Source organism: Mustelus asterias, chromosome 5 (genome assembly GCF_964213995.1).
Source record: "Mustelus asterias chromosome 5, sMusAst1.hap1.1, whole genome shotgun sequence".
NCBI lineage: Eukaryota > Metazoa > Chordata > Chondrichthyes > Carcharhiniformes > Triakidae > Mustelus > Mustelus asterias.
This window is the reverse complement of record NC_135805.1, coordinates 75463531-75485332: the sequence shown is the minus strand read 5'-3', so window position 1 is coordinate 75485332 and position 21802 is coordinate 75463531. Positions and strand designations below refer to the sequence as shown.

Sequence of the window (21802 nt, the reverse complement as noted above, 5' to 3'; positions counted from 1 at the left end):
ATTGAATCACCGGGCCTTCTTTTTTAAAAAAGGTTTCTGTCCCACCTGGCTGCCTGTCAAATTGGCAGATCAGTTACTGGGTATTAAAACAACAACAGGAAACCATAGTTGGAGTTGGTCCTGGAAATCTGGTTGGAAGGGAGCAGGAGATCGGGGCTTAGGGAAATGGGAGTTGTTAGGCTTGTAGAGTTTAGTCACAATAACTATAAGCAGAGACAATGCAGGCTTGGGGAGCATAGGAGGGATCTGGGTGGTAAAGCATCCTTGATTGACAGAGGTAGGCCATACACTTCCTTTTGGTGCAAGGGGACTATTTCTATTCCTCCTGGGCCACAAGGAGTGCTGTAAAAGGCAGTTAACTTCATGAGCCCGAATTCTGCATCCCTTTCATTCCTGGGTGTCCGAAGCCCATAAAACCCAGCCAGCAGCAGCTAATATAAGTTGCTCTGTGAGAGCCTCATTTAAATAAACCTTTCTAAAGCAGGGGAACCTCGCATTGTTCAAACCCACTGCCACAATAATGGCAACAGGCACATCGGCAGAGTATTGAAATGTGTTCCTTATCTTTTAGTTTCAATTTCCCCTCCCTAACCACCACCTACTGCCCTGGTGGGGTAGGGTTGGTGGCGGAGGTAATGTTGTGGGTGGTGTCCCTTCTGCAGGAATTCTAAATTCTGTTCTGATTGCACAATGAAACCCTGATTTTAAATCTATTATTGAAGTGTTTCCACCTCTCCAAGGCAGGGCATTTACACAACATGAAATCTGCTTACATGGCAGGTTAGTGAAATTTTAACCTACCATTTCCCTCTCATTGTAATGGGGGTTGTTATTATCGAGGTCTGAGTGTTTTCTGAATGCTTTAGTTTGGAGCTGTATACAGTTTAGATGCCCATAGTTGGAGCCCTCTAGTGTGCAAAATATATATTAATTGCAAATAAAATTTCTCCAGTTTTTATACATTAAACTGGTGAAAGGTTAGTGCCTTATCACAGATGGGGCATCACCCTGATTTACAGTAATCGACACTGACGAAAATAACTGTTTAAATTAATTCTTAATTGCTTTTATTGCACGATACCAAAAGGAGGCAGTCTGACGAACACAAGTTTATGTTTCACTGATTGTTAGAATTCAGCCAGAATGCTTTGCACAGCTGGGTTTAAAATAAGTAGTGATAAACAAAACACTGGTTAGAATAAAAGGACCCTCCAGAAAATCTGAGGAGATAGAAGCGTGTCGGGTAGCCTGTCTAACTTTTTGTGTCTAATTTTCTGCTGCCCACCCCTTATCCAAAGCTGCTCCAGAGCTGGGGAAATTCTGCCCCAAAAGCTTGGGCTCTGAAGAATGAACACAGTTTGGTGAATAGTTTAAGTTGTCCAGTCAGCAAATTTTTAAATTGAGCTGTGGATTGCACATTATACAGTTACTGTAACAATGAGTGGAATTTTAATCCACAAGGATTATTGCATTTGGGTCGGGTGTTTCAGACTGGGCCTCAGTCAGCCCGCTTCTGGCTTTGAAGAGTGAGAGACGGGGGACAGGGAACCCAGCAGGTGGTTTTGACATTTAAATATTACAATGAGGCTATGTGCCTCAAAATTAACTTTTCTTCCATGGTTAAACTTGGGTTTCCCAAGCCTCAGCAAACCATGCAACGGAAGGGAAGTGAGGATTACTTAGTGGAAAAGGTGAAAATAATTGCAAAAGTGTACAATGAGAAATGTAAACTGTAGTCATTCTTAGTTCCTTGTTACCCAAAAATGTTGCAGAATGAATAACTGAGGTAAACTCTGCTTGTTGACCATGAGGAGCTGGGTTGCTCTCCACATGACCACATCTGTCTCCCCCTCACCCTACCACAAACCCAATTGCATACACCTGACGCTGCTTTTGATCTCTTCTGGTCACTACTGTCAAAACCCACACAAGTGACTTTCCATGCCAATGTACTTAAACGATTGTTTTAGGTCCCCCCACAGAAACTGAGCAGCAATGAATGAATGAGGCAGGTGTTGGTCCGCATGCTCTATTCAACTTTCTGCAGTGATCGCTATATCCCAAAGAACCACTGCTGACTTAAAGGTACATTTTTGTCTTAATCTTTCCTGGGTTGTAGGAGTTCCCCACCTCCTCTGACTCTCGCAATCTTCCTGACTCCCTCGGCTGCCTGTTCTAGTCCCTTCCGAAGACTTGCATTCGGGCCAAAAATAAGGCCAGATGATTTTTAATTCCAAAGTATATGTTCTATTTTGACAATCTCCCATTTGTATCTCAATTTTAGAAAACCATTAAGAAGCACGAATGAGAAAAATGTCTTCAAGAACACAAGTGAGCATCTGGTTGGGAATTGGCAGTCTTCTGACCAAATGTTTGGATTATTTCTTTCCTCGAGGACTAGATTTGTAAATGTAATCAATATCTCTATTAAGCTTAGAGCCACTGAAATTGCCTGGAACAAATATTTTAATTCACCACTTAACCTGGTGGGCACCATTATCTGGTGTTAAGATCCTGGAGGTGAAAAATTGTTCTACATTACTGAGACAAGAACAGATTAATTTTGTATATTTGTTTTTGATTGTCAGTCTTTTTATATTTTTATGATCCAGAAGTGTTGAAGTAATTTGAATTTTTCAAAAAATGACGTGGATTTTACCAAATAGCACTAGTTGCAATGAGTGTTTTTGTACCTAGGGATTAATTTATTTGTTTCTGTTTGGTAATGCTGAACTATTTATTTTGTTTGCATAAATATAACCTACCAAGGACCAACAGTGAGATGTTGCAGAATTTGTCTTTCCTAATAAATCTATACATTTTAATGTTTGCAAATGCTTGAATAATATATTTCTGTAAAAGCAATTAAAATTAAACCAATTTTGTAAAGTCAAACTAGTTGCCAACATCTAAGTTAACAAAATGTTTGTGTTTATTTAATATTACATCCTTTATGATTGCAGATTTTCTCCATTGTTTTTGAGTAAACCAAGGTGATTGTTTCACCATGGATCAATCGTGCTCCATTTCATTTAATAATTCTTGCCCCATTACTAGGCCTCAGTTGACTCTGCCACCTGTGTCTGCCCCAAACTTGCCCTTTGCTCCATGGACATCTGGATGCTAAAGTTCAGCTGTTTCCGCCTCTGCCTCACTTCTAAATCACTGGATATCTCCCCTCAAGCTTTAGCATAGCATGGATATCAACAATGGACTGGATTCAGAAAATTAAGCCTGAAAAGTGATTTAAAATAGCATTTTGGAAACTGATTTCACAAGAAAGTACAGAGTGAGTTGATAAAGTATGTCATAAAAGCAAAATGAATTGAAAATATGCAAAATACAGAAAATAAGTAGTTTCATTTGTGTAGCACCTTTTACATCCTCAGTAAATCACAAAGTACTTCACAGCCAACGAAATATGATGATTTTGTTGAGCAATGTATTTTTCAGGCAAACATTTCATCTAGTTTGTGCAAAAACAACACTGAGATAATTTATCAGTTGCTTAAGGGTTAAGTGTTGGCCATGATTCTAGGAGAACTTGATGCTCCTCTTCGAGAGGTTCCATATAGTATCTGTTACTGAGGGAGCTTTGGTTTAAAATCTTTATGCCAGGTTTCCTCATAACTCAGTCCTTTGATACCATGGGAAGCACTTTCTGAGACCTTTGCTAAATACTATGATCCCCGTGAAAGCCAGTAACATGAAAGAGATGAATTTCCCGACAGAAAAGTCCAATGGGTAAGATTTCATGTATTTAAAAACTTTAACTGTAACGATCCAACCCCAAGTCAATATAAACATGAATTAACAGACAAATTATGGTCAAGATAAATTATAAATTGCATGTTATGCAGCACAAACAACTGATTTCCATTGGGCGGTGCAGCAGGTGAGCACATGATCTGCTTTTCAGCTCATTAATTTTGCATCAATGAGGAGTTCGGTAAATTACATGATGGGACGGGCAGAAAGTCACCTGCCTAATAAGGTCAAAGGTCCTGGTGCAATATTGAAAGGGCTCCTGGACAAACATTCACTCATTGAGCCAGGAGCTCCACTTCACTCTTCCAGAATCCTTATGACTACAACTCGTTCTGGAGAAGCTGACAGATGTGAGCAACCACACGCTTAGGCATACAAGGGTGCCTCTGGCATTGCTTTTACTTATCTCTAGATTAGAGCTGGCAACACATCCATGGTAGGGTTGGTGCTCACCTTTGCAATGGTCCATATTTGCCCATTAACTCTTACTCCTCATGGCTCAATGACAACCAGCCACAGGCTCTCCATTGCCTCATCTAGATGAGAGCTATTACCAAGACAGTGTTGCCTGGAGCCTGCATCATTGAAATCTCAGTGAATGTATGAATAAATTGAAGTGATACATTTAGAAAGCATGTCCTTTACAGGCTTCTTTCTATCTCAAAACCAGCAGGCTAGTGCACATCCCTCTGCCTGGCATACATCAAGCTATGTTCTCCCCACCCCACCCCTTTCAAGTAAAAGACATCCTGGAGGACCAGAGATGGGCATTCCTTCCATTCATACAAGATTGCACATTGATGACAGTCATGTGCTAGAAGTCTCATGTGGATACTATTCTGTTTGTCTCCACTACCCTTGAGTGTATAGTGAGACTATTGCCTTGGCAGCATAGAAAGACTAACTGCGTGATCCCTTGTTAACCATGACTATTCTCCTGGACGTATAGACGTTTGGAGTTGCAAGTTGGCTATCCTCCACCAGTTATGTCCCTTGTAGGAATCAGCCTCTTTCCCTCCTTTCATCCCGCCTCTGACTGCAGCTAATGGCAAATGGCACAGCATGAATGGCAACTCCAAAACCTGCTGTGGTCTCAATGTTATGAGACTCGTGAGTTGGGAACAAATCTGCTGCAAAGTGGTCTTCACAACAGAGTAAAACACACATGAGAATCGTTGACATTAGTTGCCTCATCATTATTATGGTGTGGCTTTCGTTGGCCATTTTTGCTGACCTTGAACACAACCCATCCCAAAAGACTCTTCTCCATCTTCAAGGATTCGCACATCCAGAGTAACTGTGTTTTCAAGAACAACTTTGAGAAAATGGTGCGTGTAGGTTTTCAGACAAACTCCACCATCATGTCACCCAACTCCCCCAGCCCCCCATCATTATCGATCCACCTAATATCTCCTCCTGTCACCCTTGAACCTATCACAATCCATCGCCACACGCCTTTTCTCCCCTTAGAACCAACACACATTACTGTCCTCATGCCCACCCTGCATTCACCCTCCCCCTGTTTTGTCCCCCTCTGTGACTCACCCAATAAAATTTTCACCTTCCAGACTCTCACCCTGAACCTCACACCCTATTGCATCCCATTTTCCCCCTCATTCTGACTGTTTGCTCCTCACATCTCTACCACTGACTCTGAAACTCTTTTGCTTTGCTCTCCCCAATCATCTGGACACTTTTATTTGCTCCTCTCTTCCTTTATAAGCCTGTGACCCCATCCAGTTGTGCTGCAGCTTTTGAGTCAAGCACCCAAAATCTTGCAGCACCACTCTTAAAGGTAGGAGAAAGCAGCATCTGTGTACCTCAAGACGCAGTGAAGTTCAGCAGGTGCACACCACTTTTTATATAGAGTCAGTAAACCAATTATCCTAATAATCCACTGTCAGGGACCTCAATTTGGAGGGGGAATGTAATTCCAGCAAGTTGGCCTTTTAATGAGCATTCATGAATGCAAATCTGGTTCCTAATATAGATAACAGGAAATTCAAGCTGCTTTTAACCCCCCACGAATGTTGGGAGAACAAAATTCCAAACTAGTTCCCACCGATGGGCAATAGATTTTTTTCCATTATGCCACTTAGTGTCCCCACCTGCTGCAATTCTCACCATTTGTGGGAATGGAAAATTCCACCCAAAGTCTTTCAAAACACTCATCTTTCTCCAGTAGAATTTTAAATCCTTTTCTTTGAGGAATTGGTCTGATCCCCAGGGGAAGCAGCACCCAACCAACCCAGGATTAACAGACACCGTCTTTACTAGAATGGCACACAGTGATAGAACCTCTTCAACATCAGTCTCGATGGCAAAGATCCATCAATCGTATCTTAAGGTAACAGAAACAGCTGCAACAACTGTGTATTTCCTGTTCCCAGTGCCGACACCAGTTACCATATTCTTCAGCCAACCTGTATTGCTGCACTGGGATCTCTGAGCTCAAATGGCTCTGTGGTTTTCTTTAAATCTGGTATCAACCAGCTTCAGTTTCTCCAGCAACCTGAAGTTTCCATCTCTGTTTCCACTTCAGTTTTACGTTTCCCAAAAGCCTAACGATTCAGTTTCCCATTCAGTTAGCTGACATTTCCGTTTCAGTTCCAGTTAGCGTCTGTGCCAAAAATACATTTAATATTTGAAACCACAGTCATTGTAGATAGCAGGTTTCAAACTATGGATTTCATCACATTTTGTACAGCTGTCAGATGATCAGGTAATACAGGATATGTGCCCATGATTTTTCATCCATTGGATGGCAACCTTGACTCTGACTCAGAAGCTGAAATAAATCTCAATCTCAAGACATGCATACCTAATTTAGATTGATCCTTCAAACAGCACTAAGAGAAGAATATTGCACTATTGGAGGTGCTCTCTTATAGATTAAAAATGTTAAACTGAGGCCCTTTTGCTTGCTCGTTGGATGTGTAAGATCTTACAACATTATTTGAAGAGTAAAGAGTCCTCTAGGTATTCAAGCTTTTTTTTTATACATTGGCCAAATTTCTAAAAATAGATTAGCCATTTATTTATCGCATTGTTGTTTGTGAGAATATGGGTGGAATGTTATCAATGGCACACCATTCCTGACAGCAGAACCAGAGGTGTACGCCACTTTTGCTCTTTCGCTTTTTCTCATTTCCCTTACGGTAACTATTTAAATTTCAAGTGTCGGTGACATGCACAGGAAATGTGTATGATTCCACAACCGGGGTAGCTTCTCGGTGGTGAAACCTGCCAATGCTGCAGGTGCAGCTGGTGTATAAAAGAACCTTCTGGCCAAACAGGGAGGCTGTGCATCCTCACCAAACCCTTCCTGACCAACTCCTTTGCTATGAACATACGATTAGTTGAGAGCACAAAGTTGTCATGGGTAATTTTTCAAATTTAAATTTCACTTGTAAATATTTCATATTAAATTGGTTTCATTTTGTTCATGTTTATATCTTCATTATTTGTTGAGACTAGCGTAGTCAGAGAGCTAATTGTACTGGCATATGGCATGCCTTGTGTTTGGCTCACATTATTGGTGGTGATGACGTAGTTAGAGACATTTCATTTATTGTGGAAGAAGTGACATTGAATGTTCATGTCCGGTGTTGTACCCGCACCCCTACCCCCCACCCTCCACACCATTAGTGCATTACAAAGGAACAATGATTGAGATCAATCCCTGCAAGGATAATTAAAATGTGGGTGAAATCAACGCCCTAAGGACTATGCCAGCTAACACCCTGTGATGGACCCACATGGACAGTATGACACTGCCCTTGAGGCTGCTTATTTTCTTATCTCAATGACTGTGCTGACCACCCTCCACCCCACCTAGGACACTCTTTCACAGCTTCTGTCCTCCCTTTCATCCCTTTTCCATTTAGCATGTCTTTGCCAGTCCCAAGCCTCCGGAAAGCTGGCAGTCTCCTGCACTCAACCTTTGTACCATAGAGTTAAATAAGGAAAACCACTGACCTTAGACACAAGAGCATAAAGCTGCCTGGTGCACTGGTGTAAGGAAACAAGGGGTGGGATTCTCCGACCATTCACACCAGCAGGAATCTCCCATCCCACTGCATTGCATGAAGGTTTGGCTGAGCACCAAATATTCCATCCTCTCTGGCAGTGGCGGCAGGGCCTGAATGGCCAGAGAATTCCGGCCATGAACTGCATGTGGCAAGATCCTTGTGTGCTGCTGACTTTTCCTTAAAGGTAGGAATTTATTTTTAAAAACATTGTATTACTAATGAGTATTCATAGCATGTGTATTACAACTATGAACCAGCCTCAGGATAGGCCCCACACACCACAAACACGCTGCTGATTTATCTTTGAATCTCAAGTCGCCATCGAGAAATTGAAATTTCACATCCTGTCTAATTTATCTTGCTTCATAAAATCCTCCCCCCTTCACCCCCTTGTGTGCAAATTGACTGCTATATTTACATGTATAGCAACAGTGCGTGGAATTTTCTCCAAAAAAAATGAAGTGTCATAACGGCAAGAAACCCGGAGCGATCCGCACCGGTCCATCAGGGACGCTCCACTCCACAATTGTCCCACTCTCAGTCACTTTTCGGGAGAATGATGTGTTACGCACCAGTACTGAAGTGGGGGGAGGTGGGGCCTAAACGTATTGGTGAGCCGAGCTCCAGTGCGCTCAGGCGTTGCTTCACAAGAGCTCCCCGGATCCTCCCTCTCCCCACAGTCATCAGGACCTCCCCGCCCCCAAACCCTCATTGGCAGTGTTCTCCTCTCCCTGGCATGGGTAGCCAGCATAGGGGCCCTTCTGTTGAGTCCCCCTGCCTGACCCCAAAGATGACCCACCACCATGACCCCCTTCATGCTCCACCCCTGCCCGACCCCTTTCATGCTCCACCCCTGCATGACCGCCCCACTCCCTTAGCACTACTCAGCATGCTGGTGGCGCTGCCAGGGTGTCTGGTGGGCACTGCCTGATGTGCACTGTCTGGCCTTGCCAGAGGTTTCGATGGCCTATGAGCCCCCTGGTGTAGCCATTGCACCCGGTTTCCGCTAGTGGAGACCAGTAGTGATTCTCACTCATTTATCGTCCCATCAGAGAGGTGGGAACATTCCAGAAGGGGGGACAATTCGTGTGCTGAACTCACCAATGAGATTGGGATTCAGTCAATCTCATGCTAAGCAACCTCACATCCTTTATGGGTGTGATCGGGTTTGCGCCAGTGGAAAAGGGCCAACATGATTACAAACCATTTGGCACTGGGTGCAGAACCAATTTTTGGGCCCATACGTTATTTTCTGGGATTGACGTGCTCTGTGCCAATGCATAGCGAGGTTGGGAAATCACCCCCAATGTCTGCACTTCAAACATATGTAATCAGGACAAAGATTTGAGACATTGTGAGTTAATTCTTTGATATTAAGTTACTTGATGTTGGAGGTCGATCATCTCAGGAAATCACTGCAGCAGTTCCTTAGGGCAGTGGGGATATTCAGTGATGATCGCAGAATGTTCAACACCATTTCTGACTCCTCAGATACTGAAGCAGTCCATGTGCATATGCAGCAAAACCCGAACAATATTCAAACTTGGGCTGCTAAGTGGCAAGTAACAATAGTGCCACACAACTGCTAGGCAATAACCAACTCCAATAAGTCTGAATCCAACCATCTCCCCATGACATTCAATGGCACTATCAACATTAAATCCACCAATATCAACATCTTGGAGGTTACCTTTGATCAGAAACTGAACTGAACTAGCCATATAAATACTGTCGCTACAAGAGTAGGGCGGGAACTGGGAATTCTGCTGAGAGTAACTCAGCTCTTGACTCCCCAAAGCCCGTCCACCATCTAGAAGGCACAGGTCAGGAGTGTGATGGAATACTTTCCACTTGCCTGGATGAATGCATCTCCACCAAAACTCAAGGAGGTCGATACAATCTAGGACAAAGCAGCCTGCTTGATTAACACCCCAACTGCCACTGATGCATAGTGGCAGCAGCGTGTACCATCTGCAGGACGCATTGGCACTTTCAATAACACCTTCCAAACCCACATCGTCAACCATCTAGAAGGAAAAAGGAAAGCAGTTCCCCTCCAAGCCACACACAATTCTAGCTTGCAACTATATTGCCATTCCTTTATTGTTGCTGGGTCACAATCCTGCAACTCCCTATCAGCATTGTGGGTGGACCTACACCACATGGATTGCAAGAAGCTGGCTCACCACCACCTTCTCAAGGGCAATTGGGGATGGGCCATACATGCTGGCCTAACCAGCGATGTCTACATCCAGTGAAAGAACAAAAAAATGATTAAGCTTGCATAATTCCTTAGTGCCTCAGTGTCCAGCACTGTGTGCTATTTTCATAGTATATTAGTGTAACCAGAGTACCTTGTAGGTTTAAAATAGCAGCATCAGCAGTATACTTCATTGATAGAAACATAGAAACATAGAAAACTACAGCACAAAACAGGCCCTTCGGCCCCACAAGTTGCGCCGAACATATCCCTACCTTCTAGGCCTACCTATAACCCTCCATCCTATTAAGTCCCATGTACTCATCCAGGAGTCTCTTAAAAGACCCTATTGAGTTTGCCTCCACCACCACTGACGGCAGCCGATTCCACTCGTCCACCACCCTCTGTGTGAAAAACTTACCCCTAACATTTCCCCTGTACCTACCCCGCAGCACCTTAAACCTGTGTCCTCTCGTAGCAGCCATTTCCATCCTGGGAAAAAGGCTCTGAGAGTCCACCCGATCTATACCTCTCAGCATCTTATATACCTCTATTAGGTCTCCTCTCATCCTACGTCTCTCCAGGGAGAAAAGACCGAGCTTCCTCAGCCTATCCTCATAAAGCATGCCACTCAATCCAGGCAACATCCTTGTAAATCTCCTCTGCACCCTTTCAATCTTTTCCACATCCAAAGGTCACGGCACTATAATCCAGTATTCTGCAATGACTGGACATGGCCAATGTTGCCTCTATTATCATTCACAGGAGCTTCCAGAGCAAGTTCGGCATTGTTCAGTAAGTATGCCCCAATTTTTCTTTCCAGTCTGCAAGACCTTACAGTTAGCTATAATTGCTCCAGATCTTCATTAAGACAAAATCAAGAACTCCACTTCCAGAACTAGGGGGCACTATTTTAAAATTAAGGGTTGCCCCTTTAGGACAGAGAGGAAGAGAAATTGTTTCTCTCAGAGGGTTATGTGACTTTGGCACTATCTGGCCCAGAAGGTAGTGCAGACAGGGTCACTAAATAATTTTAAGGTGGAGGTAGATAGATTCTTGTTAGGGTAATGGGAATGTGGAATTCAAAACACAAACAGATCAGCCATGACCTTATTGAGTGGTGGAGCAGCAGTTCATATGATTGTTTGCCAAGCTAGTTAATACACAGTAGTCAATTCAACAACTTTAAAATTGTATAACACCTTAAAAGTACTAAAACACCCCAAGGCACTTCACAGGAACATCATCAAACAAAATGTGACACTGAGCTACATAGCGATTAGGGCAGGTGGTCAAAAGCTTGGTGTAAGTATCTTTGATTTCATTTGATTTGATTTATTATTGTTACATGTATTAGCATACAGTGAAAAGTATTGTTTCTTGCGCGCTATACAGATAAAGCATACCATTCATAGAGAAGGAAATGAGAGAGTGCAGAATGTAGTGTTACAGTCATAACTAGGGTGTAGAGAAAGATCAACTTAATGCAAGGTAGATCCATTCAAAAGTCTGACAGCAGCAGGGAAGAAGCTATTCTTGAGTCAGTTGGTACGTGACCTCAGACTCTTATATCTTTTTCCCGACAGAAGAAGGTGGAAGAGAGAATGTCCGTGGTGTGCGGGGTCCTTAATTATGCTGGCTGCTTTGCCAAGGCAGCGGGAAGTGTGGACAGAGTCAATGGATGGGAGGCTGGAAGAGGAAGAAATGAAAGCTTTAGGGAGTGAATTCCAGGACTTAAGGCCATGGCAGCTGAGTCAAACCTGGGATGAAGGCAGAGAGTTGGGAGGCCCAGGGGCACTGAAGGGTTGAGTGGGGAGTTGCGAGGCAGAGTACCCAAAAGTACAGAAATTAAAGAAGTTATAGAGGGGGACCAAGGAGAAGAAAAAGAGGAAGTTAAAGTGATGGACTCAAGACCCGTGTAGTTTAGGATTAGACTTTTAAACTTAATTTAATATTTGGTTAAAAATGTATCTTTTTAATTTTGTGCATTGATGCTCTGCAACAACCAAATGAAGCAAAGCAAATTCTATATTGTGCTGAATGTCATTACAGACAGTGAATCTCATTCACTGGTAATTTGTCACTTTTTAACGTGTTATCCATTGATAAGTTCTCATCTAATTTTCAAAAGCATCCTTTCAATTTCTCTCTGATGTTTCCATGCACCATTTTCACTGTTGGATCCCAATTATCTTTTTAACATAGCCGTTTCCTGAGCACATGCACCGTATGCAATTTTCTCTCCACTTCAGGTTAACTGCAAATTAGGTACCTGTCAGTTTTCAAGACTTATCAAAGTTCTACAAAGAGCGTTTTGTAAGTGTTACTTTAAATACAAAACAAACTGCAATCATATGCGCTTTAAAGAAGACACTGAGATAATAGGTGATTTAAACACTAACGAGCTAAGCTTTGATGTTTCTCAATAGGCTGCAAGTAATAAGCTGTTTGTTAGCCTGTTTCAATCATTGATTAAAAAATAACTCACACCATTGTATTGAGAAGTCTATTTTTGTCTAACTGTGAGCAGGAGGAGATTTTAATAAAGTACTGAGCCACAGGCAGTAGTCAAGTTCAGCAAAGGCTGCAAATTCAGTCAGATCTTCAAACAGAAAACTGGGAGTGCAGGTTTAACCCATTTATTGGAGTTCCTCAAATGAGTCTCAAGTGCTGTGGATGAAGGGGAACCAGTGGATGTATTGTACTTAGGTTTCCAGCAGGCATTTGATAAGGTACGGCATCAAAGGTTATTGCAGAAAATAAAAGCTCATGGTGTATGGGGCAACACATTCGCGTGGATCAAAGATTGGCGAGCTAACAGGAAACAGAGTGTTGGCATAAAGAGGTCTTTTTCTGGGCAGGATGTGATGAGTGGTGTACCACAGTGATCAGTGGTGGGGCTTCAACTTTTTACAATTTATATAAATAACTTAGATGAAGTGACTGAGGTATAGTTGCTAAATTTGCTGATCTCACAATGATAGGTAGGAAAGTAAATTGTGAAGATGGCATAAGGAAACTACTGAGGGACATAGATAGATAAAGTGAGTAGGCAAAAATCTGGCAAATGGCGTATAATGTCCTCCCCAGAACTCCGGCCATTTGAGAGTTGAGAAAATGGGACATGGTGGGGAAATGTTTTTTGGCCATCCAGACACCAGTCAATGAAGATCTCTGCAAGTCAACAAAAGTCCTAATGTACAGAGCAGTTATCAATACCACACTGCCGTACTGCAATGAAACCTAAACTATAGATCAGCAACATATGAGATTGCTAGAGAAATTCCATTGGCAATTTTTCCACCGCATTGTCCGGATTCAGTGGGAGAACCATTGGGCAAATGCTAATATCCCTCTGAAAGTCAGATCCCCAAACATTCAGGGAAAACTCTTGCAAAATAAGCAATGATGGACTGGACACTGTGTTAGACCATAAGACATAGGAGCGGAAGTAAGGCCATTCGGCCCATCGAGTCCACTCCACCATTCAATCATGGTTGATTTCAGTTGCAGTGCATCTTGTGGATGTGCACACTACAGCCATGGTGTGCTGGTGGAGCAGGGAGTAAATGCTTAGGCTGGTGGTTGGGATGCCAATTTAAGCATGTTTCTTTGTTCTTTATGGTATTGCGTTTTGTGAGTGTTTTTGGAGCTGCACTCCTGACTTGTGTCTTGTAGATGTTGAAAAGACTTTGATGAGTCAGGAGGTGAGTTACTCATCACAGATTACCCAGCTTCTGACCTGCTCTTATAACCATAGTGTTGATTTGGTTGGTCCAGATAAGTGTGTGTTCAATGGTAACTGCAAGGATGTTAATGGTGGGGTATTCAGTAAACGTTCTGTAGTTGAATGCCAAGGGGCGATGTTTAGATTGGAGATAGCCATTGCTTGGTACTTATATGGAACAAATGTTTCTTGCAACTTAGCAACACAAGCCTGGATATTAATCTGGTTGCTGCATGCAGGCATGAACTGCTTCATTATCTGAGGAGTTACTATGACAAATGAATACTGTGCAATCATCAATGAACATCCACACTTCTAACATTATGATGGAGAGAAGGTCATTGATGAAGGAGCCAAAAAGGCTGGGCTGAGGACACTATCCTGAGGAACTCCTGTAGCAATGTCCTGGAGCTAAGATACGCCTAAGACGATGAAATAAAAATTTTGCCCAACACACTCTACTGATGGAAGGTGAAAGAGCAGAAAGAGCTCCTGCCATCCACATGCTCATCTGCTGACTATTGCAAGTTGTAGACAGGATCCCTTATGTGATCAGGGCAGGCTAGTGGCATCTCAAGAGCACAAGCCCAATTGTAGGGTGAAGTGGCTCACAACTGTTCCACCTGATGGGTATAAAAAATAAGCCATTTTTCTCTCAAGACAGAAGGTAATTGATCTCCACCAGGATTAATGACTTCAGTCTAGATAAGATTTGCAGCCTTTCTAAAGAAATGTGTCGGTGGGTTGGGGTGGGGTGGTGTGAGAATTCAAAACATCTGCCCTCTACTGCCTCTAAACCATATTTGTTCAGACCTTTATTTATATCCTGCGTTTCATTACTGCAGTTTAATTGCACCTTTACGAAGACTAATGTTCTAATCAAGTAGCATGGTGTTTCTAGTTAGTCAGGGCACACCCATAATCCCTTGCATCACTAATTCCCATGGTCAATAGAGTCACCAGAGCTGCTGTCAAAGTTCTTTATCCCCTGATATGAAATCACCATGATCAGACATCTAAGGCAGAGAAAATGGTTGTCTGTGGGAGAGGTGAGGGATGACAAAATAAAATACTGTAATTTTACTACACAAAATAAAAATTGCAATCCTGCCATACCAGTGGTACAGAGAACTATAATTTTATTTAGTGTACGACATGGAAATTAGATTTTTTTGTGCTTTTTGTCATTTTTTTATTTGATGTCCCTGAGATGTGAAAGTATATTCTTAGTTGAGAAGGTAAAATTTTCACGGACTTAATTATAAAAAATTCTTGTATCATTTACTGCTAACCAAAGATATCTAGGTGCAGACTGTCCTTTCAGAAGTCTAGACACTCAGGTTTCATTGCTTTTTTGTCCTTGAGCAAGTAGTAAATGTGTGCAGCATAGTGTAATTATAAAGTGCCAATGGCTTGAGATCAGTTTTTAGAATGTCACAGAAGTGCATCATATTCTGCTGATGGATCTGTCAACCAGAACTGTATTTTGTTCCGTCTTGTCATTTATAAGAGATGAATAATTTATTCCCCAGTGACATACATAACCATACAAAAATGCAAAATAAAGTGTTCCATGAGCAGATTTTTTAAAAAGGAGGAATTTGATCACATGCTCTTGAGTGAATGCACTAATCTCAAAACAAGTCAAAGACTCCCTCATCTTACAGGCCAATTCACTGCGCTTAATACATGGTATGGGGACCCAATGCAAGTTATGCAATTGACAGAAAGACAGACACCATGAGGCCAAAAATGCCCACTGTCATAGGTGTGGTGCAGAGTTGGGAACTTTTGCACTTGGTCAAACCTTAGACCATAAGACCATAAGACGCAGGTGCAGAATTAGGCCATTCGGCCCATTGAATCTGCTCCACCATTTGATTATGGCTGATATGTTTCTCAACCCCATTCTCTTTTCTTTTCCCCGTAACCTTTGATCCCCTTACCAATCAAGAACCTATCTATCTCTGTCACAGATACACTCAATAACCTGGCATCCACAGCCTTCTGTGGCAATGACTTCCATAGATTCACCACCCTCTGGCTGAAGAACTTCCTCCTTTTTGAGGTACTTTGGTTCAGCTGAACTGAGTGAGCTGCAAACCTTGACCGTATGTTAGTGGGGAGTCTTTAGATTCACCAACAGTCCTCAACCCTTTCACATACAGGTTTCTAGGCCCACATTTATAATTGATCTTACCAATGTTCTAAAAACAAATAAAACTTACTTAATGACCAGGGGCCTGAAATTAACCTGCACCTTCCAACCTCTCATTCAGATGCATTATTTCTGAGCAGGCACTTCACTAACCATTTGCCTTAAAGGGAAGCCTCAGCAACAGAAAGGGCATTGTGCATTACATGGTATAATACTCCCATCCACACAAAAGAGCATGTCATTCAACTTACTGAGAGAAATAACTTAGCAACTAAAATTACTGAACTAATGGTGGATAGTATGTCAGATTGAAAGGCAGTGCCTTCACATGCAGGGGAAGTCTTGTGCTGCAGTGGTTAATGTCTCTGCTTCTGATCCAGAAGCTCCGGGTTCTAATACCACCCTAGAACTTCCTGGTCAAGGAAGGTGTGTTCATAACATGGCCCAACAGGCCGAATATTAACCTGAAAATCCTTCCAACATATGCCAATAGCAGATGGTAAGATTGGGAGAAATTCCTGGTCAGCCACGTGATGGAAAGAAATTTGGTGCCTCAGCCATCACTATCCATAGATCCTGACTACAACATGAATGTAAAAGTATGTGTTGCCACAGCAACTTGGACTCCCTGGGTGCTCTATTTCTGACCAACTGAACTGCTCTTGCAGGGAGAGCAAGAATGGATACCACAGTCTGAATGACTTCTTATGTCATAATATCCTTTCTGGGGGAACGAAAATTATGATGCGGTTAGGCGAGATTTAGGTGGCATAGGCTGGGGAAGGAAACTGCAGGGGATGGGCACAATTGTAATGTGGAGCTTGTTCAAGGAACAGCTACTATGCGTCCTTGATAAATATGTACCTGTCAGGCAGGGAGGAAGCAGTCGTGTGAGGGAACCTTGGTTTACTAAAGAGGTTGAATCTCTTGTGAAGAGGAAGAAGGAGACTTACGTAAGATGAGACGTGAAGGCTCAGTTAGGGTGCTTGAGAGTTACAAGTTAGCCAGGAAGGACCTAAAGAAGGAGTTAAATAGAGCCAGGAGGGGACATGAGAAGTCTTTGGCAGGTAGGATCAAGGAAAACCCTAAAGCTTTCTATTGGTATGTCAGGAGTAAAAGAATGACTAGGGTAAGATTAGGGCCAGTCAAGGACAGGAGTGGGAAGTTGTGCATGGAGTCTGAAGAGATAGGAGAGGCACTAAATGAATATTTTTCGTCGGTATTCACACTGGAGAGGGACAGTGTTGTCGAGGGGAGTACTGAGATGCAGGTTGTTGGACTGGACGGGAATGCGGTTCATAAAGAGAAGGTGTTAGCAATTCTGGAAAGGGTAAAAATAGATTAGTTCCCTGGGCCAGATGGGATTTATCCTAGGATTCTCTGGGAGGCTAGAGAGGAGATTGCAGAGCCTTTGGCTTTGATCTTTGGGTCGTCATTGTCTACAGGAACAGTGCCAGAAGACTGGAGGATAGCAAATGTTGTCCCCTTGTTCAAGAAGGGGAGTAGGGACAACCCTGGTAATTATAGACTGGTGAGCCTTACTTCTATTGTGGGCAAAGTTTTGGAAAGGATTATAAGAGATAGGATTTATAATCACCTGGAAAGGAATAATTTGATTAGGGATAGTCAGCACGGGTTTGTGAAGGGTAGGTCGTGCCTCACAAACCTTATTGAGTTCTTTGAGAAGGTGACCAAAGAGGTGGATGAGGGTAAAGCGGTTGATGTGGTGTATATGGATTTCAGCAAAGCGTTTGATAAGGTTCCCCGTGGACATAAAGAAAGAGGATGTGTTGGAACTATTGAATGGCATCAAGGTTGGTAAGTCGCCGGGACCGGATGGGATGTACCCCAGGTTACTGTGGGAGGCGAGGGAGGAGATTGCGGAGCCTTTGGCGATGATCTTTGCATCGTCGATGGAGACGGGAGAGGTTCCGGAGGATTGGAGGATTGCGGATGTGGTCCCTATATTCAAGAAAGGGAACAGGGACAGCCCGGGAAATTACCGACCGGTGAGTCTAACCTCAGTGGTTGGTAAGTTGATGGAGAGGATCCTGAGAGACAGGATTTATGATCATCTAGAGAAGTTTAGTATGATCAAAAGTAGTCAGCACGGCTTTGTCAGGGGCAGGTCGTGCCTTACGAGCCTGGTTGAGTTCTTTGAAAATGTGACCAAGCACATTGACGAAGGAAGAGCGGTGGATGTGGTCTATATGGACTTCAGCAAAGCGTTCGATAAGGTCCCCCATGCAAGACTTCTTGAGAAAGTGAGAGGGCATGGGATCCAAGGGGCTGTTGCCTTGTGGATCCAGAACTGGCTTGCCTGCAGAAGGCAGAGAGTGGCTGTGGAGGGGTCTTTCTCTGCATGGAGGTCAGTGACCAGTGGAGTGCCCCAGGGATCTGTTCTGGGACCCTTGCTGTTTGTCATTTTCATAAATGACCTGGATGAGGAAGTGGAGGGATGGGTTGGTAAGTTTGCTGACGACACCAAGGTAGGTGGTGTTGTGGATAGTTTGGAGGGATGTCAGAAGTTGCAGCGAGACATAGATAGAATGCAGGACTGGGCGGAGAAGTGGCAGATGGACTTCAACCCGGATAAGTGTGTGGTGATCCATTTTGGCAGATCCAATGGGATGGAGCAGCAGTATAAAATGAAGGGTACCATTCTTAGCAGTGTAGAGGATCAGAGGGACCTTGGGGTCCGGGTCCATAGGACTCTTAAATCGGCCTCGCAGGTGGAGGATGCGGTCAAGAAGGCGTATGGCGTACTAGCCTTCATTAATCGAGGGATTGAGTTTAGGAGTCGGGAGATAATGCTGCAGCTTTATAGGACCCTGGTTAGACCCCACTTGGAGTACTGCGCGCAGTTCTGGTCACCTCATTACAGGAAAGATGTTGAAGCCATTGAAAGGGTGCAGAGGAGATTTACAAGGATGTTGCCTGGATTGGGGGGCATGCCTTATGAGGATAGGTTGAGGGAGCTTGGTCTCTTCTCCCTGGAGAGACGAAGGATGAGAGGTGACCTGATAGAGGTTTACAAGATGTTGAGGGGTCTGGATAGGGTGGACTCTCAGAGGCTATTTCCAAGGGCTGAAATGGTTGCTACGAGAGGACACAGGTTTAAGGTGCTGGGGGGTAGGTACAGGGGGGATGTCAGGGGTAAGTTTTTCACTCAGAGGGTGGTGGGTGAGTGGAATCGGCTGACGTCGGTGGTGGTGGAGGCAAACTCGTTGGGGTCTTTTAAGAGACTTCTGGATGAGTACATGGGATTTAATGGGATTGAGGGCTATAGATAGGCCTAGAGGTGGGGATGTGATCGGCGCAACTTGTGGGCCGAAGGGCCTGTTTGTGCTGTGGCTTTCTATGTTCTATGTTCTATGTATTCACGAAGGAGAGGGGCGTGTTAACCGGGAGTGTCTCGGAGGGAGGTGTTGACCCGTTAGAGAAAATCTCCATTACAAGAGAGGAAGTGTTAGGTTTTTTAGGGAACATTAAAACTGACAAAGCCCCAGGGCCTGATGGCATCTATCCTCGACTGCTCAGGGAGACGAGAGGTGAAATTGCTGGGCCTCTGACGGAAATCTTTGTCGCTTCTTTGGACACGGGTGAGGTCCCTGAGGATTGGAGGATAGCGAATGTGGTCCCGTTGTTTAAGAAGTGTAGCAGGGATAACCCAGGAAATTATAGGCCGGTGAGCTTGACGTCCGTGGTAGGGAAATTGTTGGAGAGGATTCTTAGAGACAGGATGTATGTGCATTTAGAACGGAACAATCTCATTAGTGACAGACAGCGTGGTTTTGTAAGAGGGAGGTCGTGCCTTACAAATTTGGTGGAGTTTTTTGAGGAAGTGACAAAAACGGTTGATGAAGGAAGGGCCGTGGATGTCGTCTATATGGATTTCAGTAAGGCATTTGACAAAGTCCCACATGGCAGGTTGGTTAAGAAGGTTAAGGCTCATGGGATACAAGGAGAAGTGGCTAGATGGGTGGCGAACTGGCTTGGACATAGGAGACAGAGGGTAGTGGTCGAAGGGTCTTTTTCCGGCTGGAGGTCTGTGACCAGTGGTGTTCCGCAGGGCTCTGTACTGGGACCTCTGCTATTTGTGATATATATAAATGATTTGGAAGAAGGTGTAACTGGTGTAATCAGCAAGTTTGCGGATGACATGAAGATGGCTGGAATTGCGGACAGCGAAGAGCATTGTCGGGCAATACAGCAGGATATAGATAGGCTGGAAAATTGGGCGCAGAGGTGGCAGATGGAATTTAATCCGGATAAATGCGAAGTGATGCATTTTGGAAGAAATAATGTAGGGAGGAGTTATACAACAAATGGCAGAGTCATCAGGAGTATAGAAACACAGAGGGACCTAGGTGTGCAAGTCCACAAATCCTTGAAGGTGGCAACACAGGTGGAGAAGGTGGTGAAGAAGGCATATGGTATGCTTGCCTTTATAGGACGGGGTATAGAGTATAAAAGCTGGAGTCTGATGATGCAGCTGTATAGAACGCTGGTTAGGCCACATTTGGAGTACTGCGTCCAGTTCTGGTCGTCGCACTACCAGAAGGACGTGGAGGCATTGGAGAGAGTGCAGAGAAGGTTTACCAGGATGTTGCCTGGTATGGAGGGTCTTAGCTATGAGGAGAGATTGGGTAGACTGGGGTTGTTCTCCTTGGAAAGACGGAGAATGAGGGGAGATCTAATAGAGGTATACAAGATTATGAAGGGTATAGATAGGGTGAACAGTGGGAAGCTTTTTCCCAGGTCGGAAGTGACGATCACGAGGGGTCACGGGCTCAAGGTGAGAGGGGCGAAGTATAACTCAGATATTAGAGGGATGTTTTTTACACAGAGGGTGGTGGGGGCCTGGAATGCGCTGCCAAGTAGGGTGGTGGAGGCAGGCACGCTGACATCGTTTAAGACTTACCTGGATAGTCACATGAGCAGCCTGGGAATGGAGGGATACAAACGATTGGTCTAGTTGGACCAAGGAGCGGCACAGGCTTGGAGGGCCGAAGGGCCTGTTTCCTGTGCTGTACTGTTCTTTGTTCTTTGTTCTTTTGTAAGCTTTTGCAGAAAATACGGACACATGGGATTGAGGGTGATTTAGTGGTTTGGATCAGGAATTGGCTGGCTGTAAGAAAACAGAGGGTGGTGGTTGATGGGAAATATTCATCCTGGAGTTCAGTCACTAGTGGTGTACCGCAAGGATCTGTTTTGGGGCCACTGCTGTTTGCCGTATTTATTAATCACCTGGATGAGGGCGTAGAAGGTGGATTAGTAAATTTGCGGATGACACTAAAGTCAGTGGAGTTGTAGACAGTGTGGAGGGAAGTGGCAGGTTACAGAGGGACATAGATAAGCTGCAGAGCTGGGCTGAGAGGTGGCAAATGGAGTTTAATGCGGAAAAGTGTGAGGTGATTCACTTTGGAAGGAGTAACAGGATTACAGAGTACTGGGCTAATGGAAAGATACTTGGTAGTGTGGATGAACGGAGGGAACTGTGTGTCCATGTGCATAGATCCCTGAAAGTTGGCACCCAAGTTGATAGGGTTGTTAAGAAGGCATACGGTGTGTTAGGTTTTATTGGTAGAAGGATTGAGTTTCGGAGCCATGAGGTCATGTTGCAACTGTACAAAACTCTGGTGCGGCCGCACTTGGAGTATTGTGTACAGTTCTGGTCGCCGCATTATAGGAAAGATGTGGAAGCGTTGGAAAGGGTGCAGTGGAGATTTACCATGATGTTGCCTGGTATGGTGGAAAGATCGTATGAGGAAAGGCTGAGGGACTTGAGGTTGTTTTCGTTAGAGAGAAGAAGGTTAAGAGGTGACTTAATAGAGTCATACAAGATGATCAGAGGATTAGATAGGGTGGATAGTGAGAGCCTTTTTCCTCGGATGGTGATAGCTAGCATGAGGGGA

At 43.9% G+C, this 21802-nt stretch overlaps 1 protein-coding gene across 1 annotated transcript in view; it reads left to right on the top strand.

Moving 5' to 3' along the window:
• The window catches only part of themis (thymocyte selection associated), a 42026-nt gene extending 39197 nt beyond the window's left edge, over nt 1-2829 (top strand). Inside the window, exon 7 of the mRNA XM_078213716.1 lies at nt 2285-2829. Within this exon, the coding sequence (XP_078069842.1) occupies nt 2285-2295 (11 nt within the window). The 3' untranslated portion in view covers nt 2296-2829. The remainder of the gene's footprint in view (nt 1-2284) is intronic.
• Nucleotides 2830-21802: the final 18973 nt, after the last annotated feature.